The sequence below is a fragment of the Scyliorhinus canicula genome, chromosome 8 (genome assembly GCF_902713615.1).
Source record: "Scyliorhinus canicula chromosome 8, sScyCan1.1, whole genome shotgun sequence".
Classification (NCBI taxonomy): Eukaryota; Metazoa; Chordata; class Chondrichthyes; order Carcharhiniformes; family Scyliorhinidae; genus Scyliorhinus; species Scyliorhinus canicula.
The window spans coordinates 129,298,229-129,325,690 of record NC_052153.1 but is presented as its reverse complement, the minus strand read 5'-3'; the positions used below and the strand labels follow the sequence as shown (position 1 = coordinate 129,325,690).

Genomic DNA, 27,462 nt, shown 5'->3' with positions numbered 1-27,462 from the left:
GAAAGAAACATATACCAAATGAAGGAGGAGATATTAACCAAGGTAATTAAACAACGAAGGAAGATGAAGTTTAGGAAAGGAATTCCAGATCATGGTGAAGAGAGGTAGTGGAAGATAGGCCTGCTAATAATGGTGAGGTAAGTGGACGGGGAAATGGACTGGAAGTTAAAATTGGACACAATTCTGTTGAGGATGATTACAAAGTTAAGCAAGGACTAGACCATAAGAGATAAACAAGTAAAGAATATTAGGTTTCAGATGCAAGGTGCAAATGCAATTGGAGTATGGGAGAGATTGGAAGTCCACAAAGGTCAGCAATGACAGAAAATGAACAAGTCAACTAGATCCGGCATAGGTTAAATGACAGAAATTTTGAATGAACTGAAATTCTGAGTGGATGGGAGATTGACTGGAATGGTGTTAAAATAGGCAAGTCCTCAGTTGACAAGGGCATGACTAGGTGTTTCAGCAGCAGCAGAAGTAAGCAATGCAATGCAATGCATTTTAAAAAAAATTATGCAGGCAAATGTTCAAAATCTACATGTGCATATTAACGGATTTAGAAACATTTTCAATAGCATCAGATGATTTCTTATATTCAGTTCCAAAAATATTGTATTTACAATATCTCATGAAAAATACTTTAAAAATAAAAACAAAGCTTACCTCTAGCAAACAGATAAAAGTCCACCATAAACTAGCCAGAACCCTCAGAAAATATATCAAGTAAATCACTGAACATATATCCTCAGGATTCACCGGAGGAAGGAGCAGTGCTCCGAAAGCTAGTGTTTGAAACAAACATGTTGGACTTTAACCTGGTGTTGTAAGACTTCTTACACTGAGCATATAGATCAGGGTAGGCAAAACATAATGCCCATGGGAGTTTTGCACCCAGGCCACGAAGTGCAATGCACTGTACATTGGGAGTTGCAGACCATTGTGCTCACCACTCTCACTGGAAGCTGGACATTGCAAACTACAACTTCCAGCAGATCCTATGCTGATAAACCTCATCTAATATCAGGGCTGCAAATAGCCATTGGAATTTTGATGGGATTTTTGTGAGGATTGCAGGTCGGTTTCTCAAGAGGAGTAAATTCAGCAAATTTAATTTTGAAGAAAACGGAGTGTAGTGGATTTGGAAGAGTGCTGCTGTAAACAAAAAATCCGACAAAGGTTTCCTTCCCTCATTTTTCTGTCTTTCCAAAGTGCGGTCCGTGTCCAATTTTGGCAGGAAACTCACTGCTAACATTTGCAGTCAAGTTGCTAACCTTCCCAGATTGTCTAGGAGTAACCAGTAGTCTCCCAAACACTGCTGCCAGCAAGGCCAAGAAAGATTTTGGGCAATTCAAAACTAGTATTTTTGTTTTACTTTCCTTGGAAATTTTGTCTTTAAATGTTAAGGTTATTTGCAACGTTGGGCAGGGCTGTTGGAGTCAGGAAGTTTTTTTTGTGATGGTATAGAGTATGGTATAGAGAATTACTGATTATTTTAAAAAGCTAATTATGGATTTAAACGTGAAGAAGTGATCAATAAAACAACTTTTCACACAGTGATAATTTCCACACCATGTTGTGGCCCACTGACCTGAAGGTTTGCACACTCAAAGTTCAATATTATTTTGTGCAAGAATGAATTAATTGCGGGGTCGATTAGGTGGGTCTTGGCAGGATAGGAGTCGGTGATTGCACTGTTTATTGTTCTTTGTTTTTATACTGTTGCTGTTTGCAATGCCAAAAGTCCCTCATTAAAATTGTTTATTAAAAAAAAAGAATTAATTGCATCCATGGCAGAGAAAGGGTTCTACTCCAAAAAGGGGGAAAATAACTTCTCTGTTCAGGTGGATCATTAAGCATCAAAACGCAGAGTACACCCAGAGGCCTGACCATTTCTCACCCACCAAAACCAAACAATTGATCATTTACCTCCTCTTTTAGTGGAGCTTTCTATACAACAAATTTGATTTCTCTCAGAAGTGAAGAGGAATATAGTGGTAGTATAATCAGGGAATCAACACAATTTTCTGCAGCTGAGAGCAAGGGTCTAGGAGCTGCATTGTCTGCCCAGTGTCAGGGTTCTGGACATCTGCTCAGTGCTATAGAGGATTTTCCAGTGTGCGGGGAAGTTGCTGTGGTCCATGAGAGTACCAATAACATAGATAGGACTAGCAAAATGGTTCTGCTTAGGGATCATGAACAGCTGCAGCTAAACTAAAAATTAGAACCTCAAATACCTCTGGATTATTACCCTAACCAGAGTTAAATTGACATAGGGTAAATAAGATTACAGAAATGAATGTGGTTCAAAGGCTGGTGTGGGAAAAATGGATTTCAATTCATGGGGTACGAATAACAGTACTGGGAGATGTACCTATGGCACAGTCTTCAGCTGAACTGTGTTGGGACCTGTTCTTGCGGATCGTGTAACTAGGTGGTAGAGAGGGCTTTGAACTAAGTAACTGGGGTGGGAGGAAAATCATGTGACGAAAATCATGTGAGGAATGCAGTAAATCAAAGGGAAACAATGAGGTAACAAGCAGGATAGTGATTTTGGTAATGATAACCAGACCGTGTGGTAGGAAGGGACGGAGTGTACAAATTTGAGTACACGAGCAAGGTCAGAATTTGCAAAAATGTTAAAAAGAAAAAGTTAAATGTCCTGTATCTGAATGCACACAGGATTCATAACAAAATGGATGAACTGTTAGCACGGGTAGAAATAAATATGTTGTCCTGATAGCCATTACAGAGACATGGTTGTGATGGACCAAAGCTGGCTCCTGAACATTAAAGGCATTTGACATTTTGAAAAGACAGGAAACTAGGGAAGGTGGCCAGGTAATTTGTCAACGAAGGATGTCACTAGTACAGTATTGAGAGATGCCCATAGTTCAAAACTGTAAGATTTAGAAACAGTTTCAGTAGATTTACTAAATAGGAACGGGAAGAGATCTTTTGTGGAAATATTTAGGAGGTTCTCGAACAGTAGTTACGCTGTATGACGGAGTACGCAGGAAGAAATAAACAGGGCATGCAAGAATGGTACCACAATAATCATGGGCAAATCAAATTTGCAAAAGTGAGCCTGGAAAATGGGCTCAGCAATTTCTTAGAGCAGAGCATTCCAGAGCCAACCACTGAGCATTCTATTCTCGACGTGATAATCTGCAATGAAGCAGGAGTAATCCATAACCTCATGTTTAAGGAGCCTCTAGGTGACAACAATCCTAACACGACAGAAATTCACATTCAGTTTGATGTGAATAAGTGTGGGCTAATGTTTTAAACCTAAATAAAGGTAATTATATAGGTATAAAGGCACAGCCAAAGTGAACCTGAAACGAGGGGCTGAATTTTCCACTCTCCCAGCCGCGTATTTCTCAGCAATGGGAGGCAGCGCGCTGTTCGCTGGGAGCAGGATTTCCCATTGAAGCCACCCCACGTGCCATTGAATGGCCGGAGTATTTCAGCCGAGGTTAGAAGGCAGGAAAATAGAAATGCAGTGGCAGATTTTTAAGGCGCTATTTAATGACATTCAACAAAGACGTGTCCCAGTGAGAAAAAAAGCTCAGAGAAGGCTGCATTATCTGTGACTACATAGATGGTTGGTGGTATGGTTATTCAAGTTGCAGAAAGAGGCCGTTCAGCACTAGTTTGCACCGGCCCTTCAAAAGAGCACACTACTCGTGCACCCTCCCACATCTGCAATACCACTAAGGGCAGGATTTATCGGAAAGAAAATAGAGTCCCATTTTGGGCAGGTTTAGCAGCGTCGTTCCCAGCGCTTTTAGCACCGGAAAACCGCCGCTTTGGGTGGCAGAGGCCTCACATCCTTTAGAAAAAACCAGGATGAGCTCCTGGCACGTCTTAACAATCAAGGTTAAGACTGACAAATGGGATTAGGTAGGCAGGTCAGGTGTTTTTCATGCCTCAGTGCCGGCGGAGAGGGGGAGGCACGCCGCCGGAAAGGACACCAAAGTTCTTCTATAAGCATAGCGGGTGGGCAGTTTAGCACGGTGGCCAACTGAGTAGGGTCAATTTCCATACCGGCTGAGGTCATTCAATAAGGCCTCGCCTTCTCAACCTTGCCTCGCGCCCGAGGTGTGGTGATGCTCAGGTTAAATCACCACCAGCCAGCTCTCCTCCTCAAAGGGGGAAGCAGCCTATGGTCATCTGGGACTATGGCAACTTTGCCATTACCTGCAAGCATAGCAATAACAAATGGGTGGTTAAAGAAAATGTAAGGTTGATTAGGGATTTAAAAAAAGGGAATTTGCACATGGAGTCAGGAGAAATTGCAATAGTATGGGTATTTAGAATCTGCCTTTACAAGGATGAGTACGTTACCCAGAACATGGCAAGAGAGGAGATAACTGGTACAGCAGAAGAATTTGCAATCGAGAAGGAGGTTGTGTTAGAAAAGCTAACTACTTAAAATTGATAAAATGACAGGACCAGGTGAGCTGCATTCAAGGATGCTGAGGGAGTGTGGAAATTGCAGAGGCACAAGTGATAACCTTCCAGTCTTCCTGAGACACGGGGTGGCTAGAGGACTGGAGAATAGTGAAAGCTGACAACTACAGCCAAGTCAGTTTGACTCCAGTGGCAGGGAAACCTCTGGAAACTGTAGTTCAAAATAAAATCAAGAGCCACTTGGACCAGTGCCAGATAATTGAAGAAAGCCAGCATGGATTCTTTGATGGGAAATAACTAACGTGGAGTATTTTTTAAGAAATAGCAGAGAAGATTGACAAGGGCAATGATTTTCAAAAAGCATTTGACAACAGACTGGAGCACAAAATTCTAACCCTTAGAATAAAAGGGAAAGTAGGCACTTGGATAAGAAATTGACTTAAGTGAGTGACAGGAAATGGGTAGCACAAATAGATAGCACTGTGGCTTCAGAACGCCAGGGTCCCAGGTTCGATTCCCTGCTGTGTCACTGTCTGTGCGGAGTCTGCACGTTCTCCCAGTGTCTGCGTGGGTTTCCTCCAACAGTCCAAAGACGTGCAGGTTAGGCGGATTGACCATGATAAATTGCCCTGTGTGACCAGAAAACATTAGGGAGGGGTTATGGGGATAGGGTGGAAGTGAGGGCTTAAGTGGGTCGGTGCAGACCCGATGGGCCGAATGGCCTCCTTCTGCACTGTATGTTCTATGTATGAAGCAGATAAATGGTTACTTTTTCGGAAACATTTGGCGTGGAGTTGCCCAGAAGTCAGTGTCAGGACCCTTGCACTTCCTGATATTATTAATGGCCTAGACGGTGGTGTTCGGGGCATGATTCAAATTTGCAGATGACACCAAAGTTGGAAACATTATCAAATATGAGAATAGTTTTGACTTCAAAATGACAGACATGTTGGTAGATTGGGCAGACACGTGCCAGATGAAGCGTAACGCAGAGTGTGATGGGTCTCATTTTGGCAAGAGGTATATGGAGAGACAGTATAAAACAAAGGGAGGCACTAAAGGAAGAGCAGGATCAGAGGATCCTCAGTGTCTATGCACATGAGCCATTGAAGATGGCAGGGCAGTTAAGTTCTTTTGTTGTTCATTAGGGTTGGGGGGATGGGGGGGATGTGATACATGCGCCGATACGGTCTGGGGGTGTCACAGTTATTATGGGTTATTTTGTTGCATTTCATTGTTTGTCGTTATGTTTTATATTTTCTGTAAAAAATTCCAATAAAAATTATATAAAAAAAAAAAGATGGCAGGGCATGTTGAGAGGAGCAGTTTATAAAGCTTATAGTTTTATAAAGGGAAAGTAGGGACTTGGATAAGAAATTGACTTAAGTGAGTGACAGGAAATGGGCAGCACAAGTGATTAGCACTGTTTTTATCAATAACAACATTGGGTGTAAAGGTAAGGTGGTCAATGTTGAACTTGGATACAACACTAGTTAAGCCTCATCTGGAGCACTGCATCCAGCTCTGGGTGCTATACTTGAGGATGGATGTGAAAGCACTGGAGAGAATATAGAGGAGATTCATAAGAATTATTCCAGAAATAAAGAACTGTAGCTATGATAGATTGGAGAGGTTGGGATCTTTTATTTGGAGAACAGAAGGCCGAGAGAAGACTTGATGGATGTCGGATTCTGATGGGTATGGACAGGATAATTAGGGAAAAACTGTTCCTACTCATGAGAGACCAAGAACCAGAGGGCACAGATTCAAAATAATTTGCAAACGTGAGGAGAGGAAAAATGTTTTCATCCAAAGGGTGGTTGTATTCTGGGATGAACTTCCTGAGAAGGTGGTTGAGGCAGGTTTGATCGAGGTATTCAAAAGGGAATTGGATTGCTATCTGAAAAGAATGCGTAAGGTTACAGGGATAAGGCACTTGAGTGGGACTAGGTAGAATGTTCTTTCAGAGAACTGCAGACCCAATGGCCCGAATGGCCTCCTCTGCACTGTAAAGGTATGTGATTCTATGATTATCTGAATGCACAAAGCATTTCTACAAAATTTAATAATACAAAGAGAAATCAGATTTTAATTAATAAGCATTCAGGAGCCATGCATGAAAAACAAGGAGGGTTGGGAACTAAATATTTTCAAAATATCAAATATCCTGGATGCCCAAGTTAGCCTGATAATAAAACAAATCACATAAGAACAGCATTGAAGACTGATTTTGAGAATCGGAGGATCATGGATTAGAAGCAGTATGAGTGAAGATACAAGTCACTGAGTGTCTAAGACAGAGATAGATCGGTTCTTGATTAATAAGGGGTTCAGGGGAGAAAACAGGAGACGGGAATTAGAAACATATCAGCCATGATTAAATAGCGCAGTAGATTCTATTCAGGCAGCACAGTGGCGCAGTGAGTTAGCCCTGCTGCCTCACGGCGCCAAGGTCCCAGGTTCGACCCCAGCTCTGGGTCACTGTCCATGTGGAGTTTGCACATTCTCCCCATGTGGTTTTGCGTGGGTTTCGCCCCCACAACCCAAAGATGTGTAGGCTAGGTGGACTGGCCATGCTAAGTTACTCTTAATTGGAAAAATGAATTGGATACTCTAGAATTATATTTAAAAAAAGACTTGATTGGCCAAATACCCTACTCCTCTATCTTATGGTATTATAACTAGGCGCAGGAATTACTGGTGGGAATAATTTACAGGCTCCTTAAGAGTAGATGTACTGCTGGGTAGAATATTAAAATCAAGAAATGTGAGCTTTAAGTGAAGGATAATAATTAAAATGGGAGATTTTATTCTTCAGATAGACCGGACAAACCTAATTAGCAAATGTATTGGAGGATGAGTTCAAGGATTGCATTTAAGACGGTCTCCTTGAACAAAACATAATGGAATCAACCCACAAACTGGAAATCTTAAGACTTGATCTTGTGCAAGGAGACATGGTTAATTAATAATCTCATGGGAAGGATCTTCACAACAAATTCAAGAGTGACATACCTAAAACCAAAAGCAGAAGCTTAAAATTTGTTTAAAGCTAATCACATAGGTACAAGTTGTGGGTTGTCCAAGATAGATTTCAAAATTAGACTAAATGAAAAAGAGCAGGGCCCATTAGAGCAGGAAGATAGGTGAGTTTTTTGCATCTGAATCATTATGGAGAAGGACAACGTAGGTATAGAAATCAGAGAGGGACTGTGATATAATTAAACAAATTATCATTGGGAGGCAGGAGGCATTAGTGATTTTAGTGGGCTCAAGTGGATAATTCCCAAGGCCCAAATAAGGCCCAAGCTACTGTGGGAGGTAAGGGAGGAGATTGCAGGGGTTCTGATGCTAATTTTCCAATCTTCTCTGGCCACAGGAGAGGTGTCAAAGGACTGTAGGACAGTTAGTGTGGTACTGTTACTCAAGAAGAGAACTAGGAATAAACCAGGTAATTACAGGCCAGTGAGTCAAACATCAGTGGTAGGGAAACTTTTGGAAAAGGTTCTGGGGGACAGATTTAATCTCCACTTGGGGAGACACGAATTAATTAAGGATAGTCAATATGGCTTTCTCAGGGGGAGATCATGTATAACAAATGTGATTGAATTTTGAGGTAGTGTGTATATGAGGCCAGTGCAGTTACTGTAGTCTACATGGACTTCAGTAAGGTTTTTAAACAAGGTCCCACATGGGAGGCTGGTCAAGAAGGCGAGAGCCCATGGGATCCAGGGCAATTTGACAAATTGGATCCAAAATTGGCTGTTTGGGACGCAAAGGTTGTTTTTGTGACTGGAAGCCTGTGTCCAGTGGTGTATCACAGGGATCAGTGCTGGGTCCCTTGTTATTTGTAATGTATGTTAATGATCAATTGAGAAAATAGGAGGTGTGATCAACAAGTCCACAGATGACATGAAAACGGGCGGTGTGGTAAATAACGAGGAATAAAGCCTTTGATTACCAGACAATATAGATGTGCTGGCCACTCAGGCAAAAGAGCGGCAAATGTAATCTAACCCTGAAAAGTGTGAAGTGATTAGAGGAGTGTGCGCAGTTCTGGTTGCCACACTAGGAAGAATGTGATTGCACTGAAGCGGGTGCAGAAGAGATTCACCAGGATGCTGTCTGGGCTGGACCGTTTCAGCTACGAAGAGGCTGGCTAGAACACAAGAATTAGGAGCAGAAGGAGGCCATTTGGCCCCTCGAGCCTGCTCTGCCATTCAATAAGATCATGGCCGATTCTTTTGTGGACTCAGCTCCACTTACCCGCCCGCTCACCATAACCTTTTATTCCTTTCCTGTTCAAAAATCTATCAACCTTTGCCTTAAAAACATTCAACGAAGTAGCCTCAACTGCTTCACTGGGCAGTGAATTCCACAGATTCATGACCCTTTGGACGAAGACGTTCCTCCTCAACTCAGTCCTAAATCTGCTCCCCCTTATTTTGAGGCTATACTCTCTAGTTCTAGATGATAATAATAATCAATCATCATCATCATTATTGTCACAAGTAGGCTTACATTAAAACTGCAATGAAGTTACTGTGAAAAGCCCCTAGTCGCCACATTCCGGCGTCTGTTTATTTACACGGAGGGAGAATTCAGAATGCCCAAAGTACCTAACAGCACGTCTTTTGGAACTTGTGGGAGAAAACCGGAGCGCCCGGAGTAAACCCACGCAGACACAGGGAGAACGTGCATAATCCACACAGACAGTGACCCAAGCGGGAATCGAACCGGGGACCCTGGTGCTGTGAGGCCTTAGTGGCAACCACTATGCTACCATGTATTATTATTTATTTCTCAACTCTGAAATCAACCTAGTGACTCTCCTCCAGTGCCAGTCTATGATTCTAGCACTGTTGCTTCAGGTTCGATTCCCACATGGGTCACTGCCTGTTCTCCCGTGACTGCGTGGGTTTCCTCCAGGTGCTCCGGTTTCTTCCCACAAGTCCGAAAGACATGCTTGTCAGGTGAATTGGACATTCAGAATTCTCCGTGTACCCAAACAAGCGTCGAAAAATGGCGACTAGGCGCTTTTCACAGTAACTTCATTGCATTGTTACTATAAGCCTACTTGTGACAATAATAAAAATAATTATTGAAATATATGATGGCACTAGAGAACAGTGAACATTTAAAAGAAATATTTCAGAATTTTCAAACAGACATTCCATTGAAAACTAAACTTCCATGTTTTGGGAAAAGTGATCCAAAACTTAAAAAAGCATTAAAGATAAACAAGAGCTTATAATGTTGCTAAGAAGTGTAGGAAGTCTATCGATTAGCAGTGGTTTAGAAATCAGAAAAGGATGACCATGAAATTAGATGAGGGAGAAAATGAAACGAGAGCAAATCGCAAGAACTACAGAAACAGGAGGGCAGCACGGTGGTGCAGTGGTTAGCACTGCTGCCTCACGGCACTGAGGTCCCAAGTTCGATCCCAGCTCTGGGTCACTGTCCTTATGGAGTTTGCACATTCTTGCCCTGTTGCATGGGGTTTGCCCCACAACCCAAAGATGTGCAAGGTAGGTGGATTGGTCACGCTAAATTGCACCTTAATTGGAAAAAATTGATTGGGTACTCGAAATTAAAAAAGAAACACAGAAACAGAAAAAGCTTCTACAGATATGTAAAAAAAGAGCAGGAAAAATAAATGCGCTGCCCCTTGACAGAATAAATTGTAATAATAGGGACTTGGGAAGTGATAGAGAAATCAAACAAATAATTTTACATCTGTTGCCACATTAGAAGACATAAAATCATACCAGAGACAGTGGGGAACCTAGGATCTCAGAAGAATGAGTAACCCAAATTCACTTTTAAAAGATACTTTGTAGTACTGAAGATAAAGTACTGGAGAAATGAATGAGGCTAAAAGCCAACTGAACTAGACATGCGAGTGCAAGAGCGAGCAGGTGACGGAGAGAGAGTATGAGAGTATGAGTATGACCGAGAGAGAGAGAGAGAGAGAGCAGGCGCGAGAGAGAGAGAGAGAGAGAGAGAGAGAGAGCGCAGGCGCGAGAGAGAGAGAGAGCGAGAGAGCAGGCGCGAGAGAGAGAGCAGGCGCGAGAGAGAGAGCAGGCGCGAGAGAGAGAGCAGGCGCGAGAGAGAGAGCAGGCGCGAGAGAGAGAGCAGGCGCGAGAGAGAGAGAGCAGGCGCGAGAGAGAGAGAGAGAGAGAGAGCAGGCGCGAGAGAGAGAGAGAGAGAGAGAGAGAGCAGGCGCGAGAGAGAGAGAGAGAGAGAGAGAGAGAGCAGGCGCGAGAGGAGAGAGAGAGAGAGAGAGAGCAGGCGCGAGAGAGAGAGAGAGAGAGAGAGAGCAGGCGCGAGAGAGAGAGAGAGAGAGAGAGCAGGCGCGAGAGAGAGAGAGAGAGCAGGCGCGAGAGAGAGAGAGAGAGAGAGCAGGCGCGAGAGAGAGAGAGAGAGAGCAGGGCGCGAGAGAGAGAGAGAGAGAGAGGCAGGCGCGAGAGAGAGAGAGAGAGAGAGAGCAGGCGCGAGAGAGAGAGAGAGAGAGCAGGCGCGAGAGAGAGAGAGAGAGAGCAGGCGCGAGAGAGAGAGAGAGCAGGCGCGAGAGAGAGAGAGAGAGGAGAGAGCAGGCGCGAGAGAGAAGAGAGAGCAGAGGCGCGAGAGAGAGAGAGCAGGCGCGAGAGCGAGAGATAGAGAGAAGCAGGCGAGAGGAGAGAGAGAGAGAGCAGCGACGAGAGAGAGAGGAGAGAGCAGCGCTCGAGAGAGAGAGAGAGATAGAGGCGCGCGAGAGAGAGAGAGAGAGCCAGGCGCGAGAGGAGAGAGAGAGAGCATGGCGCGAGAGAGAGAGAGAGAGATAGCAGCTCGAGAGAGAGAGAGAGAGAGCAGCATGCGAGAGAGAGAGAGAGAGAGCAGGCGCGAGAGAGAGAGAGAGAGAGAGCAGGCGCGAGAGAGAGAAAGCAGGCGCGAGAGAAGAGAGAGAGAGAGCAGGCGAGAGAGAAAGCAGGCGCGAGAGAGAGAGAGAGCAGGCGCGAGAGAGAGAGAAGAGGCGCGAGAGAGAGAGCGCGCGAGAGAGAGAGCAGGCGCGAGAGAAGAGAGCAGCGCGAGAGAGAGAGAGCAGGCGCGAAGAGAGAGAGAGCAGGGCGAGAGAGAGAGAGCAGGCGCGAGAGAGAGAGAGCAGGCGCCAGAGAGAGAGAGCAGGCGCCAGAGAGAGAGAGCAGGCGCCAGAGAGAGAGAGCAGGCGCGAGAGAGAGAGAGAGCAGGCGCGAGAGGAGGCGCGAGAGAGAGAGCAGGCGCGAGAGAGGAGAGCAGGCGCGAGAGAGAGAGAGAGCAGCGAGAGAGAGAGAGAGCAGCGAGAGAGAGAGAGAGCAGCGAGAGAGAGAGAGAGCAGCGAGAGAGAGAGAGAGCAGCGAGAGAGAGAGAGCAGCGAGGGAGAGAGAGAGCAGCGAGGGAGAGAGAGAGCAGCGAGAGAGAGAGAGAGCAGGCGCGAGAGAGAGAGAGCAGGCGCGAGAGAGAGAGAGCAGGCGCGAGAGAGAGAGAGCAGAGAGAGAGAGCAGGCGCGAGAGAGAGAGAGCAGGCGCGAGAGAGAGAGAGCAGCGCGAGAGAGAGAGAGAGAGAGAGAGAGAGAGAGAAAGCAGCGAGAGAGAGAGAGAGAGAGAGAGAGCAGCGCGAGAGAGAGAGCGAGAGAGAGCAGGCGCGAGAGAGAGAGAGAGCAGGCGCGAGAGAGAGAGAGAGAGAGCAGGCGCGAGAGAGAGAGAGAGAGAGAGCAGCGCGAGAGAGAGAGAGAGGAGAGGACGAGGCGCGAGAGAGAGAGAGAGAGAGCAGCGAGAGAGAGAGAGCAGCGAGAGAGAGAGAGAGCAGCGCGAGAGAGAGAGAGCAGGCGCGAGAGAGAGAGCAGGCGCGAGAGATAGATAGAGAGATAGCAGGCCGCGAGAGAGAGAGAGAGAGAGCAGCACGGTGAGAGGGAGAGAGAGAGAGCAGCGCGCGAGAGAGAGAGAGAGAGAAAGAGCAGGCGCGAGAGAGAGAGCGAGAGAGAGCAGGCTGAGAGCGATAGAGAGAGAGAGAGCAGGCGCGAGAGAGAGAGAGAGAGAGAGCAGGCGCGAGAGAGAGAGAGAGAGCAGGCGCGAGAGAGAGAGAGAGAGAGCAGGCGCAGGCGAGAGAGAGAGAGAGAGAGCAGGCGCGAGAGAGAGAGAGAGAGCAGCAGGAGCGAGAGAGAGAAGATAAGCAGCGCGAGAGAGAGAGAGAGAGAGAGCAGGCGCTCGAGAGAGAGAGAGAGAGAGAGCAGGCGAGAGAGCTGAGAGAGAGAGAGCAGCGCGAGAGAGAGAGAGAGCAGGCGCTAGAGAGAGAGAGAGCAGGCGCGAGAGATATAAGAGCAGGCGCGAGAGAGAGAGAGAGCAGTCGGGAGAGAGAGAGCAGGCGCGAGAGAGAGAGCAGGCGCTAGAGAGAGCAGGCGCGAGAGAGAGGCAGCGCGAGAGAGAGAGCAGCGCTAGAGAGAGAGCAGCGCGAGAGATGAGCAGCGCGAGAGAGAAGCAGGCGCGAGAGAGAGCAGGCGCGAGAGAGAGAGCAGCGCGAGAGGAGAGCAGGCGCGAGAGAGAGCAGGCGCGAGAGAGAGCGGGCGCAGAGAGAGAGCAGCGCGAGAGAGAGAGCGGGCGCGAGAGAGAGCAGGCGCGAGAGAGAGAGAGAGAGAGCAGGCGAGAGAGAGAGAGCAGGCGCGAGAGAGAGCAGGCGCGAGAGAGAGAGCAGGCGCGGGCGAGAGAGCAGCGCGAGAGAGAGAGCAGCGCGAGAGAGAGAGCAGGCGCGAGAGAGAGAGCAGGCGCGAGAGAGAGAGAGAGAGAGAGCAGGCGCGAGAGAGAGAGAGAGAGCAGGCGCGAGAGAGAGAGAGAGCAGGCGCGAGAGAGAGAGAGAGCAGCGCGCGAGAGAGAGAGAGCAGCGAGAGAGAGAGAGCAGCTCGAGAGTAGAGGAGCAGGCGCTAGAGAGAGAGCAGGCGCGCGAGAGAGAGCATCGCTGAGAGAGAGCAGCGCAGAGAGAGAGCAGGCGCGAGAGAGAGAGCAGCGCGAGAGAGAGCAGGCGCGAGAGAGAGAGCAGGCGCGAGAGAGAGAGCAGGCGCGAGAGAGAGAGCAGGCGCGAGAGAGAGAGAGCAGGCGCGAGAGAGAGAGAGCAGGCGCGAGAGAGAGAGAGCAGGCGCGAGAGAGAGAGCAGGCGCGAGAGAGAGAGCAGGCGCGAGAGAGAGAGAGCAGGCGCGAGAGAGAGAGAGCAGGCGCGAGAGAGAGAGCAGGCGCGAGAGAGAGAGCAGGCGCGAGAGAGAGAGCAGGCGCGAGAGAGAGAGCAGGCGCGAGAGAGAGAGCAGGGCGCGAGAGAGAGAGCAGGCGCGAGAGAGAGAGCAGGCGCGAGAGAGAGAGCAGGCGCGAGAGAGAGCAGGCGCGAGAGAGAGCAGGCGCGAGAGAGAGAGCAGGCGCGAGAGAGAGAGCAGGCGCGAGAGAGAGCAGGCGCGAGAGAGAGAGCAGGCGCGAGAGAGAGAGAGCAGGCGCGAGAGAGAGAGCAGGCGCGAGAGAGAGAGCAGGCGCGAGAGAGAGAGCAGGCGCGAGAGAGAGAGCAGGCGAGAGAGAGAGAGCAGGCGCGAGAGAGAGCAGGCCGAGAGAGAGAGCGGCGCGAGAGAGAGAGCAGCGCGATAGAGAGGAGGAGCGCGAGAGAGAGAGCAGGCGCGAGAGAGAGAGAGAGCAGGGCGCGAGAGAGGGAGAGAGCAGGCGCGAGAGAGAGAGAGAGCAGGCGCGAGAGAGAGAGAGAGCAGAGGCGCGAGAGAGAGAGAGAGCAGGCGCGAGAGAGAGAGAGAGCAGGCGCGAGAGAGAGAGAGAGCAGGCGCGAGAGAGAGAGAGAGCAGGGCGCGAGAGAGAGAGAGAGCAGGGCGCGAGAGAGAGAGAGAGAGAGCAGGCGCGAGAGAGGAGAGAGAGAGCAGGCGCGAGAGAGAGAGAGAGCAGGCGCGAGAGAGAGAGAGAGCAGGCGCGAGAGAGAGAGAGAGCAGGCGCGAGAGAGAGAGAGAGCAGGCGCGAGAGAGAGAGAGAGCAGGCGCGAGAGAGAGAGAGAGCAGGCGCGAGAGAGAGAGAGAGCAGGGCGCGGAGAGAGAGAGAGCGAGAGAGAGCAGGCGCGAGAGAGAGAGAGAGAGGAGCAGGCGCGAGAGAGAGAGAGAGAGAGAGAGCAGCGCAGAGAGAGAGAGAGAGAGAGAGAGCGCGCGAGAGAGAGAGAGAGAGAGAGAGCAGGCGCGAGAGAGAGAGAGAGAGAGAGAGCAGGCGCGAGAGAGGGGAGGCGCGAGAGAGAGAGCAGGCGCGAGAGAGAGAGAGAGAGGCGCGCGAGAGAGAGAGAGCAGGCGCGAGAGAGAGAGGAGAGAGCAGGCGCGAGAGAGAGAGAGAGAGAGCAGGCGCGAGAGAGAGAGAGCAGGCGCGAGAGAGAGAGAGAGAGAGCAGCGCGAGAGAGAGAGAGAGAGAGAGCAGCGCGAGAGAGAGAGAGAGAGAGCAGGCGCGAGAGAGAGAGAGAGAGAGAGAGAGAGCAGGCGCGAGAGAGAGAGAGAGAGAGCAGGCGCGAGAGAGAGGAGAGAGAGAGAGAGCAGGAGGCGCGAGAGAGAGAGGAGAGAGAGATAGAGAGCAGGCGAGAGAGAGAGAGAGAGAGCAGGCGCGAGAGAGAGAGAGCAGGCGCGAGAGAGAGAGAGAGAGAGAGAGAGCAGGCGCGAGAGAGAGAGAGAGAGAGAGAGAGCAGGCGCGAGAGAGAGAGAGAGAGAGAGAGAGAGCAGGCGCGAGAGAGAGAGAGAGGAGAGAGAGAGCAGGCGCGAGAGAGAGAGAGAGAGAGAGAGAGAGAGCAGGCGCGATAGAGAGAGAGAGAGAGAGAGAGAGAGAGCAGGCAGCGAGAGGAGAGAGAGAGAGAGAGAGAGAGCAGGGCGCGAGAGAGAGAGAGAGAGAGAGCAGGCGCAAGAGAGCAGGCGCAAGAGAGCAGGCGCAAGAGAGCAGGCGCAAGAGAGCAGGCGCAAGAGAGCAGGCGCAAGAGAGCAGGCGCAAGAGAGCAGGCGCAAGAGAGAGCAGGCGCAAGAGAGCAGGCGCAAGAGAGCAGGCGCAAGAGAGCAGGCGCAAGAGAGCAGGCGCAAGAGAGCAGGCGCAAGAGAGCAGGCGCAAGAGAGCAGGCGCAAGAGAGCAGGCGCAAGAGAGCAGGCGCAAGAGAGCAGGCGCAAGAGGGCGGGCGCAAGAGGGCGGGCGCGAGAGAGAGAGCGTGGGAGCGCGAGAGAGAGAGAGAGAGAGAGCGTGGGAGCGCGAGAGAGAGAGCGTGGGAGCGCGAGAGAGAGAGCGTGGGAGCGCGAGAGAGAGAGCGTGGGAGCGCGAGAGAGAGAGCGTGGGAGCGCGAGAGAGAGAGCGTGGGAGCGCGAGAGAGCGAGCTGGGAGCGCGAGAGAGAGAGCGTGGGAGCGCGAGAGAGAGAGCGTGGGAGCGCGAGAGAGAGAGCGTGGGAGCGCGAGAGAGAGAGCGTGGAGCGCGAGAGAGAGAGCGTGGGAGCGCGAGAGAGAGAGCGTGGGAGCGCGAGAGAGAGAGCGTGGAGCGCGAGAGAGAGAGCGTGGGAGCGCGAGAGAGAGAGCGTGGGAGCGCGAGAGAGAGAGCGTGGGAGCGCGAGAGAGAGAGCGTGGGAGCGCGAGAGAGAGAGCGTGGGAGCGCGAGAGAGAGAGCGTGGGAGCGCGAGAGAGAGAGCGTGGGAGCGCGAGAGAGAGAGCGTGGGAGCGCGAGAGAGAGAGCGTGGGAGCGAGAGAGAGAGAGCGTGGGAGCGCGAGAGAGAGAGCGGGGAGCGCGAGAGAGAGAGCGTGGGAGCGCGAGAGAGAGAGCGTGGGAGCGCGAGAGAGAGAGCGTGGGAGCGCGAGAGAGCAAGCGGGCGCGAGAGAGAGAGCAAGCGGGCGCGAGAGAGAGAGCAAGCGGGCGCGAGAGAGAGAGCAGCGGGCGCGAGAGAGAGAGCAAGCGGGCGCGAGAGAGAGAGCAAGCGGCGCGAGAGAGAGAGCGAGCGGGCGCGCGAGAGAGAGAGCAAGCGGGCGCGAGAGAGAGAGCAAGCGGGCGCGAGAGAGAGAGCAAGCGGGCGCGAGAGAGAGAGCAAGCGGGCGCGAGAGAGAGAGCAAGCGGGCGCGAGAGAGAGAGCAAGCGGGCCGCAGAGGAGGAGGGCGAGCGGGCGCAGAGAGAGAGGGCGAGCGGGCGCGGAGAGAGAGGGCGAGCGGGCGCGAGAGAGAGAGAAGCGGGCGCGAGAAGAGAGAGCAAAGCGGGGCGCGAGAGAGAGAGCAAGTGCGGGCGCGAGAGAGAGAGCGAAGCGGCGCGGAGAGAGAGAGCAAGTCGGGCCGCGAGAGAGAGAGCAAGCGGGCGCAGAGAGAGAAGCAAGCGGGACGCGAGAGAGAGAGCAAGCTGGGCGCGAGAGAGAGAGCGAGCGGGTGCGCGAGAGAGAGAGGGAGCAGGCGCGAGAGAGAGAGGGCGCGGGCGCGAGAGAGAGAGAGCGGGCGCGAGAGAGAGAGCAAGCGGGCGCGAGAGAGAGAGCAAGCGGGCGCGAGAGAGAGAGCAAGCGGGCGCGAGAGAGAGAGCAAGCGGGCGCGAGAGAGAGAGCAAGCGGGCGCGAGAGAGAGAGCAAGCGGGCGCGAGAGAGAGAGCAAGCGGGCGCGAGAGAGAGAGCAAGCGGGCGCGAGAGAGAGAGCAAGCGGGCGCGAGAGAGAGAGCAAGCGGGCGCGAGAGAGAGAGCAAGCGGGCGCGAGAGAGAGAGAGAGCAAGCGGGCCCGAGAGAGAGAGAGAGAGCAAGCGGGCGCGAGAGGGAACGAGCACTGCTGACTCACAGCACCAGGGACCCGGGTTGTGCCCTGCTCTGCTTCACTGTTATCAAAAGGAATCTGACAGAGAAAGACTCAGGTGAAGACTCACTGTCATTTAATTTATTAATGAAACCGTGTATAAAGACAAAAATAAGTGATGGATAGCAAAGTAGTTCCTAACAAGACTACCATAAAGCATTTGGGGGTATAACAGAACAGCTAAATATTTAAAGTTTGGTTATTCAAAATAAAATAAAATTTTCCTTACCCCCTGAAGTCCTTGGAACTGGATTGTTGGTTGAGGAATAGATGAATTCTGAAAAGGAAGCACAATAATCAATTGCAAGATTGGGATCATTTGCAAGGTACCATACATTTAATTACAGTTCCAAGTGCTGTGTCACGAGCCAAAAACAACTGGCATTAACATTACACCTTAACAGACAAATGTGACACCAAGCCACCAAGTCAAAGGTTTTAAGAAATGTCTTAAGAGGAGGAGAGAGGTAATGTCACAGAGTTTAGGAAGGAATGCCAGAACTCAAGGTCCAGGCAATAAAACTCAGCTAACAAGGGAAATCAGGGATGGACAAGATGTCAGAATGGAGGACAGCAAAACTCAGAGGATTATGGGACTGTACGAGGTTACAGAGATAGGAGCATGGCCATGGATTTAGAAGAATATCAACAAGACTAGAGAATTTTGGCTGTGACGAAAGATTGGGTCGGCTGAAATGGTTTTATTTTAAATAGAAGAGGCTGAGAGGAGTTAGAAATTAAATTAGAGGTCCAAGCACTTGGCACTTCTAATAAGTATACAAATCATATAGCAATCGCTTGCATATGTTAATCATCCTTTACACGATCATGCACATAAAAAAGAGTTGTATTTATTTTGCCGCTACTACATTCAAGTCTGTCTGGAATTTGCAGCCATTAATTTGCACAAAATAAACAGATCAGCATATGCAGACTATTTTCATTTATTTAACTCTGATTCAATACTCAAGTTTGCACTCCGATAAGTTAAAATTGTGTTGCACAAAGAGGGCAGAAAAATATAATCTCCCAAACTTGACTGATGTAAAATATATGCATTAGCTTCAAAAAACTGTATGAACAAAAATCACATTTGCATCCAAAAGGTTAGATTGACCGGACTTTTTAAACACTTTGCATGCATAATTTTAACTCACCACATTTGCTGAAGCAATCATCCTATGCAAGAAGGGTTCCTCTATCGTATGAAACTTATTTTCTTGTTCAATTAGACATGCCCATATTTAAGTCAGTAAGGAAAATAGTCAAATACTTGGTTGCAAGCATTGGGCTTTGAAGATAAATGAAGCATACCGTATATACACATTTATTCTTATTTTATTCATATTTTACCTTCATCCTTTGATTTATTTTGCCAAGGGCTGTTGGGTAGTATTAAATGATGTATCTACCATATCAGCTCCAAAAGGTTACAGAATTACTAAAAGTTCTACAGAGTGAAGTTCATTTTGTTCCATTCTCATCAGCCCAAGATATAATTAATGAAAGCAATGGCAACAAGGTCAAATCTTTCTCCTTCCAGCACCGCCACATCCCATCTTCACCCTGCTTCCCACCCAAAAATATCTCTCAATGTCTTAACTCGCAAGATTGATCATTACAGTAGGCTTTATTTCTTATGGAATGATAAACAGCAAAATGCCATGATTGCGGTATAGTACTTGTTCCTTGTTTGTGCCAAAAGATTTAAATTCAGCAATCATGGTTCTTCAGCATCCACCATTCCTCGTATCCCTTTCTTCCTATCGCTGTTTGCTCTAATTTATTTCAATCTAGACTCCTTCAATCATGCCCCTTATTTATTCAATTAACTATTCAATTACCTATCAACTTACTCCATGATTCTCCTCATTCATCAGAATTGTTAAGTAAAACTAAGGAGGCATAAAAGGCAAAAACAAATGTGGAAAAACTCAAAACACAGCAAACAAACATGGAAAGTTTAAATGAAATAAGTCAAATGTTCTAACTACCTCAATTATCTACTGAGCAATGCCACTAAATATTCGTTAAAAGAGTGTTGTGATTTAACAATGTTCACCATCATTTGCGACTCTGCAGATACTGAAGCAGCACATGTCCATACGCAGAAGACCTGCACAACATTCAGGCTCCAGTTAAGTGGCAAGTAACATGCACGCCACATAAGTGACAGACAATGACCATCTCTAACAAGAGAGAATTTAAGCATTTCCCCAAGACATTAAATGGCATTACCATCAATGAACCCCCAATATCAATATCCTGGGGGTTACCATTGACCAGAAACAGAACTGGACCAGCAATACAAATATTGTGATGCCAATAGCAAATGGAATCTTACAGAGGGTAACTTAACCACTGACCTCCTCCCCCACCCCGCAACATCTACAAGGCACAAGTCAGGAATACGATGGAATACTCTTCCATCATATGGATGAGTGCAGCTTCAAAACACTTGATAAACTAGACACAATCCAAGACAACACAGCCCACTTGGGATTGGCTCCGCATTGAACACGCACTTCCTCCATCATCAATATATCATGGCAGATATACTGCAGCAAAGGTCTTCAACAGCACCTTCCAAATTTGGCGACCTCTAACACTTTGCCACGGGCAACAGACACATGTAAAAACACCAGCTGAGTTTGGTCTTGGACTATATCACCATTATCAGGGGCTGGTTTAGCACAGTGGACTAAATAACTGGCTTGTAATGCAGAACAAAGCAGCAGCGCAGGTTCAATTCCCGTACCGGCCTCCCCGAACAGGCGCCGAATGAGGCGACTAGGGGCTTTTCACAGTAACTTCATTGTGACAATTATTATTATTATTTCACGGTCACTGGGACAAAATTGCAGAATTCCCTTCCCAGCAGCACTGAGTGTGCAAACACCAGATGCACTGCAGCAGGGGAAGGGAGGCGGTGGCTTAGTGGTATGGTCTCTGGACTAGTAGCCAAGTAATCCAGAGACCCTGGGTATTGATCTGGGGACTGGGGTTCGAATCCCACCACAGCAGATGGTGGAATTTAAACTCAATAAAATATCTGGAATTAAAAGTCTCATTGTCGGAAAAATCCATCTGGTTCACTTATGTCTTTTAGGGAGGGAAAACTCTCCTTCTTACCTGGTCTGACCTACACGTGACTCCAGACCCACAGCAATGTCACTCACTCTTAAATGCTCTAGCAAGCCACTCAATTGTATTCAACCACTACAAAACCAGGAAAAAGAAATGAAACAGCACGGACCACCCAGCGTCAACCAAGGCACCGAAAATGACGACAGCAAACTCAGCCCTGTCAAACCTGCAAAGTCCTCCCTACTAACGCCCCCAGGCTTGTGCCAAAGTTGGAAGAGCTATCTCATCGACCAGTCAAGCAACATGAAATGAAAAAATGAAAATCGCTTATTGTCACGAGTAGGCTTCAATGAAGTTACTGTGAAAAGCCCCTAGTCGCCACATTCCGGCACCTGTCCGGAGAGGCTGGTACGGGAACATCCCAACAGTCATACTCCCATAATTATTCCTTACAGACAATGTCCTAGATACCAAACTTCCTGGGTATGTCCTGTCTCACCAGCAGGACAGAGCCAATAGAGATGGCAGCACAGTAGTATACAGTCGGAAGGGAGTGGCCCTGGGAGTGCTTAATTGACTCCAGACTACATCAAGTCTCATGGCTTCAGGTTAAATTGGACACGGAAACATCCTGCTGATTACCACATACCGTTCACCATCAGCTAATGAATCAGTACTCCTCTATGCAGAACACCATTTGGGAGGAAGCACTGTGGGTGGCAAGGGAGCAGAATATACTCTGGGTGGGTAACCACAGACCGAGCCGGATGGGTCCTAAAGCTCATAGCTGCTACACTGGAACTGCAGCAGATGGTGAGGGAGCCAGGGCTCAACCCTGGTTCAATGAAGAGTGCAGGAGAGCATGCCAGGAGCAACATCAGGCATAAATAAAAATTAATTGTCAACCTGGTGAAGCCACAGAACAGGAAATACTTGCATGCCAAACAGTATAAGCAGCAAGTGATAAACAGGGATAAGCGATCCCACAAACATCGGATCAGTTCTAAGCTCTGCAGTCCTGCCATGTCCAGCCATGAACGGGGGGGACAATTAAACTGGAGGAGGAGGCTCCACAAATATCCCAATCCTCAATGATGGAGGAGCCGAGCACATATGTGCAAAAGACCATGCTGAAGCATTCGCAAAACTCTTGAGCCAGAATTGCCGAGTGGATGATCCATCGCGGCCTCCATTTGATATCAAAAAACAGCTGAAGGTACTGGATACTGCAGCGGCTATGGGTCCTGATAATATTCCAGCAATAGTCCTGAAGGCTTGTGCTCCAGGACTTTGTCGCTCCCCTAGCCAAGCTGTTCCAGTACACCTACAACACTGGAATCTACCTGGCAATAGTGGGTCCTGTACACAAGAAAGATGACAAATCCAACCAAACCGATTACTACCCTTTCAGTCTACCCTCCACCATGAGAAAGTGATGGAAGGAGTCATCAACACTATCAAGCAGCACTTGCTCAGAAATAATGTGCTTACGGACGCTCAGTTTGGGTTTCGGCAGGGTCACTCAGCTCCTGAATTCATTACAGCCGTGATTCAAACATGGACAAAAGAGCTGAATGCCTGAGGCGAGAGTGACTGCTCTTGACACCAAGGCAGTATTTGACCGAATGTGGCATCACAGAACCCTAGAAAAACCAGAGACAATGGGAATCAAGTAAAAGCCCTCTGCTGGTTGGAGTCATACCTGGCACAAAGGAAGATAGTTGTGGTGGTTTGAGGTCAATCATCTCAGCTCCAGCACATCAATGCAGGAGTTCCTTAGGGTAGTGTCCTTGGCCCAACCATCTTCAGCTGCTGCATCAATTACCTCCCTTCCATCCCAAGATCAGAAGTGGGGATGTTTGTAGATGACCACACAATGTTCAACACCATTCACAACGCCTCAGATAATGAAGCACAGCACAAATGCCAGGCAATAACCATCTCCTACAAGAGAGGATCTAACCCTCACTCCTTGACATTCAATGGCATTACCATTACTGACATCCCCACAACCTGGGGTCACCATTGATCAGAAACTGAGCTTAACTAGCCATATTAATAGTGTGGCTGCCACAGCAGGTCAAAGACTAGGAATCATACGGCAAGTAACTCTCCTCCTGATCCCCCAAAGGTCTAACCACCAACACCAAGGCCTAAGGCCCAAGTCAGGAGTGTAATGGAATACTCCCCACTTGCCTGGATGAGTGCAGCTCCAAAAACACTCAAGCTCAACACCAACATAATCCAGGACAAAGCAGCCCACTTGATTGCTCCCTGTTCCACAAACATTCGATACCTCCACCACCGATAAACAGTGACAACCGTGTACCATCTACAAGATGCACTGCAGTAACCCGCCAAGGCTCCTTTGGCAGCATCTTAGAAACCCAAGACCACTACCATCGAGAAGGACAAGAGTAGCAGATACCTGGGAACCCCACCACCTGGAGGATCCTCTCAAAGTCACTCACCACCCAGACTTGGAAATACAGCACCATACCTTCACTGCTGCAAGGTCAAAATCCTGGAACGTCCTCCCTACACCTCAGTGACTGCAGCGGTTCAAGAAGGAAACTCGCCACCACCTTTTAAAGGAATGGACAATAAATGCTGTACATCCTGTACAATGAAGTTCAAGATGACAACACACCACTGCCTTCTCAAGATCAATTAGGGATGAGCAACAAATGCTGACCTTGTTAGTGACGCTCACATCCCATTAAAAAAATTAAATGCAGAGCATTGTACAAGACAGTCCATTATGTGGTTTCATATGCAACAAATTAGAATCTGTCACAAATGCAAAAGGGTTATTGTCTCTATCCTGTCACTCTACACAATTTTCAAATCAGAAGTACAATGCTTCACATAATTAAGTACTATTTCTAGTCAGAAGCTATTTCTCGCAATGGAAGCATGGTACCACAGTTGAAGCTGCAGGCAAAATGGCAACATCCAGAGTTAAAGTAAAATAAATTGCCAGGCATCTTTGTACAAAGCAACTGTCTAATTTGACAGTCAATCCTCTTTTCATTTTTTCTCTAATCCTAACCTGATTCGCACCAAATAATGGAAACAGCTAATAAGCCGTTCCTGATCAATATCGCACAAAATATCTGGAAAGTTAGAAAAATTAGTAACCAACACAGAAAAAGACAGTAGAATCACCGGAACTGTAAACAATACATTTTAATTGTATTTCTAATTAAAGAATTCAAGCCCATGATTGACAGTTCAACTGCAATTTCAAGAAAATAAAGCTAAGTATATACTGGCCTCAAAAACTGGGCCAACTGCCATTTAGAAATTAAGATATCGGAGCAGAACACTCTGTTCTTACAAAATTAGACAAATGGTGAAGTCAAGCGAATAATTTCCATTGGTGACCTTTACATAATAGACTATGAAGAGCCAACTGTTAACAGCTATAAACATCACAAAACATCTCAATTCATTTTTATACCTGGGTAGCTTGCAGTAAAACGTAATTGTCCGAGTTGATTGTGTTCAGAATTTCCTTTTATATTGCTACAGCAAACTAATCAAGCATCATTACTGGGGACTTTGTTTTTGTTTTGGAAATAATGGAAACAGTTCACAACATCTGACAGTCATGCAAGTGACTTAGTTTAAAACTTAAGTGTCTATGTCCCAGTTTAAATATATAGCACAAGATCATGTATTGCACTGGTCAACAGCTTATTTTGGATTTATGTACCAATGTGGCAACTTCTGGAAAATTAACCTTTCAAAATTCTAGGCCCTAATAATTTTAAACAGATCAAATAAGTGATTACCAATTAGTAATCCAAAAACCATGGAGTTGTCTTGGCATTGTGGGTCAGATTATCAGGACTCAGAACCCAAAAATGGACAGACCAAAAAATGTCCTTCATGTATTCTTTTTGATAATGACAAAAAAATTTGTGAAATCCTTGCACAAAGAGCATATGAAGTAAGAGTAGGCCATTCAGCCTCTTTACCCTGCGCTGCCATTCATTATCATGGATGGCCTTAATGCCACTTTCCCAACTGTCATGTCAATGACACATAGCCTCCACTGCTCTCTTGAAGAGAATTCTAAACCTTAACAGCCCTCAAGGTAAGAAATTCTTCATCTCAGTCTTAAATGGGAGACCCTTATTTTTTTTTTAAACTGTCCTCCCTACTTCTAGAATACCCTAGGAGAGGAAACAATTGTGTCAACAAGTACCCTATCAGGTCTCCTGAGAATCTGGTGTGTTTCAGTAAGATCACCTTTCATTTGGTCGATTTGATTTATTGCCACATGTACCGAAGTACAGTGAAAAGTATTTTTCTGCAGTCAAGGGATCGTACACAGTACAGTAGACAAGAAGAATAATCGACAAAGTACATCAACAAATAGTGATTGGTTACAGTGCAGAACAAGGGCTAAACAAAGCAAATACATGAGCAAGAGCAGCATAGTGCGTCGTGAATGGTGTTCTTTCAGGGAAACGATCAGTCCGAGGGAGAGTCTTGAGGAGTCTAGTAGCTGTGGGGAAGAAGCTGTTCCAGTCTGGATGTGCGGGTCTTCACAGACTTCTGTATCTTCTGCCTGATGGAAGGGTCTGGAAGAGGGAAAAGGCTGGGTGGAAGGGGTCGCTGTAAATGCTGTCAGCCTTCACGACACAGCAGGAGGTGTAGACAGAATCAATGTGCGGGTGGCAAGCTTGTGTGATTGTTGAGCTGAGTTCACCACACTGCAGTTTCTTGCGATCTTGGGCAGAGTAGTTGCCATACCAAGCTGTGATGCAGCTGGATGTGCTCTTTTTGGCACATGTGTAGAAGTTTGAGTGTCGATGCATGCATGCCGAATTTCTTTAGCTTCCATAGGAAGTAGAGACGTTGTTAGGCTTTCTTGACTGTTGCATTGTGAGTGGACCAGGACAAACTCAGACTGTTGGTGATGGTGACCCCCAGGAACTTAAAGCTATCGATCATCTCCACTTTGGAGCCATTGATGCATACGAGAGTGTGTGTCGTGCTACGCTTCCTGATGATCCGTTCTTTTGTCTTAAAGGCGGTGCTCTAGTCTATGAACAGCTGTCTCACGCAGGTGTCCTTGTTGTCGAGGTGTTAAGAGTGTTGATAGCAAGGCCAAGGAAAAAGCATCTGCTGTGGACCGGCTGCAGCGATCGGTGAACTGCAATGGATCGAGACCGTCTGAGAGGCTGGCGTTGATCCGTTTCATGACAACCGCATGAAGCATTTCATGATAACAGGAGTCAGGGCCACAGGTCGATAAGTCGTTGAGGCAGGCTACCTTGTTCTTCTTTGGTACTGGTATCATGGTGGTCTTCTTGAAGGAGGTGAGGGACCTTGGAGCGGAGAAGTGAGGTGTTGAAGATGTCTGCAAATACACTCGCCAGCTGGTCTGCGCAGGCTCGGAGTGCTCGCCGAGGGACGCCGTCGGGGCCTGTCGCATTCCGCAGTTTCACTTTCAAGAAGGCAGCTCTTACTACGGAGGCTGTAATTGTGGGTATGGGTATATCCAGGGTTTTTGGGGCGGTTGGCACTGATGTATTGGCTGACTCTTCAAAGCTGGCACAGAACTGGTTCAGTTCATCGGGGAGGGATGCGCCAGCCCAGAGATACCACCTGTTCTTGCTTTGTATCCTGTGATCTCATGTAAGCCCTACCATAGACGTTGTGGGTTTGTGTCGTTGGCCTGGGACTTGTTTAATCCGGTATTGTCTTTTGGCGTCCATGATGGCTTTCCATGTATTGTAACCGGATTTCTTATCTAGGTTAGGGGCGTCAGAATTGAACGCCTCCATCCGGGACTTCAGCAGGGAGTGAATTCTTTGGTTGAGCCAGGGTTTGCGATTGGGCAATACCAGTATTGTCTTCTTTGTTACACAGTCCTCAACACACTTACTGATGCAGTCTGTGATGGTGGTTGCGTACTCATCCAGGTTAGCTGCCGCAGCTTGAATATGGACCAGTCCACAGACTCCAAGCAGTCGTGGAGTGTGTCATCTGATGCCTCGGACCAGCACTGCATGGCTTTCCTGACTGTCTCAGCATTCTTGAGTTGCTGTTTGTAAGCCGGAAGTAGGAGAACCGACTTGTGATCGGATTTGCCACAGTGTGGTCGGAGAATGGAGCGATAGGCACGTTTGATGCGCTTAAACCAGTGGTCCAGGGTGTTACACCTCTGGTGGGGCAGGAGGTATGTTGATGGAGTTTGGGTGGAACCTTCCTGAGGTTGGCCTGATTGAAGTCTCCAGCCACGATTTGTCAGGGCTTCAGGGTAATTTGTTTCTTGGTTGTTGATAGTGTAGTGTAGTTCGTCAAGTGCTTTCTTCACTTCCACCTTGGGTGGGACGTAGACTGCTATGATGAGTACACAGGTGAATTCACGTGGGGAGGTAGAAAGGGTGACACTTCACAATCAGGAATTCTAGGTTTGGGGAGCAGTGGCACTCTAGGGACACCGCATCCGAGCAGCAGGTGGTGTTGATGAGGAGGCAAACACCCCCGCCCTTCGACTTGCCCGAGACCATCGTGCGGTCCATCCGGTGGATCGAGAAGCTGTCTGGTTGGATGGCGCAGTCTGGTGTGGCTGGAGTAAGCCATGTCACTGTGAAGCACACAGCAGTTCCTCACTTCTCTCTGCAAGGCAAGTCTAGCGTTGAGATCTTCCAGCTTGTTCTCAATCGCTTGGAGCCAGGACTACGCTGGGGAGAGGAATCTTGAAGCCACGTTTGCCTAAACTCCAATGAGTATAGGCCCAACTTGCTCAACCTTTCCTTATAAAACAAGCCCCGCATCCCAGGAATCAGCTGAGCAAACTTTCTTTGAACCAGTTCCAATGCAACTATGTCCCTCCTTAAGTAAAATGACCAAAACTGTCCACAGTACTTCAGGTGTGGTCTCACCAATGCCTTGTACTGTTCTAGCAAGACTTCCCTGCTTTTATGAAAGCAAACACTGCGAATGCTGCAAATTTGAAACAAAAGCAGAAAGTAAGTGTTTCTGAAGAACAGTCCTATCCTATTAGACTCAAAACTTTTTGTTTCTCTCTCCAGAGCGTGCCAGGCCTGCTGAGTTTTTCCAGCACTTCCCCATTTTTATTCCCAACTTTTGTACCCCATCTCCCTTACAAGGTAAATATTCTGTTGGT

General features: G+C 48.1%; 1 protein-coding gene across 1 annotated transcript in view; it reads right to left on the bottom strand.

The window, feature by feature from the left end:
* ell2 (elongation factor for RNA polymerase II 2) overlaps positions 1-27,462 on the bottom strand; it is a 213,132-nt gene that overhangs the window by 155,152 nt on the left and 30,518 nt on the right. The window contains 1 exon segment of the mRNA XM_038805237.1: positions 17,455-17,502. Within this exon segment, the coding sequence (XP_038661165.1) occupies positions 17,455-17,502 (48 nt within the window).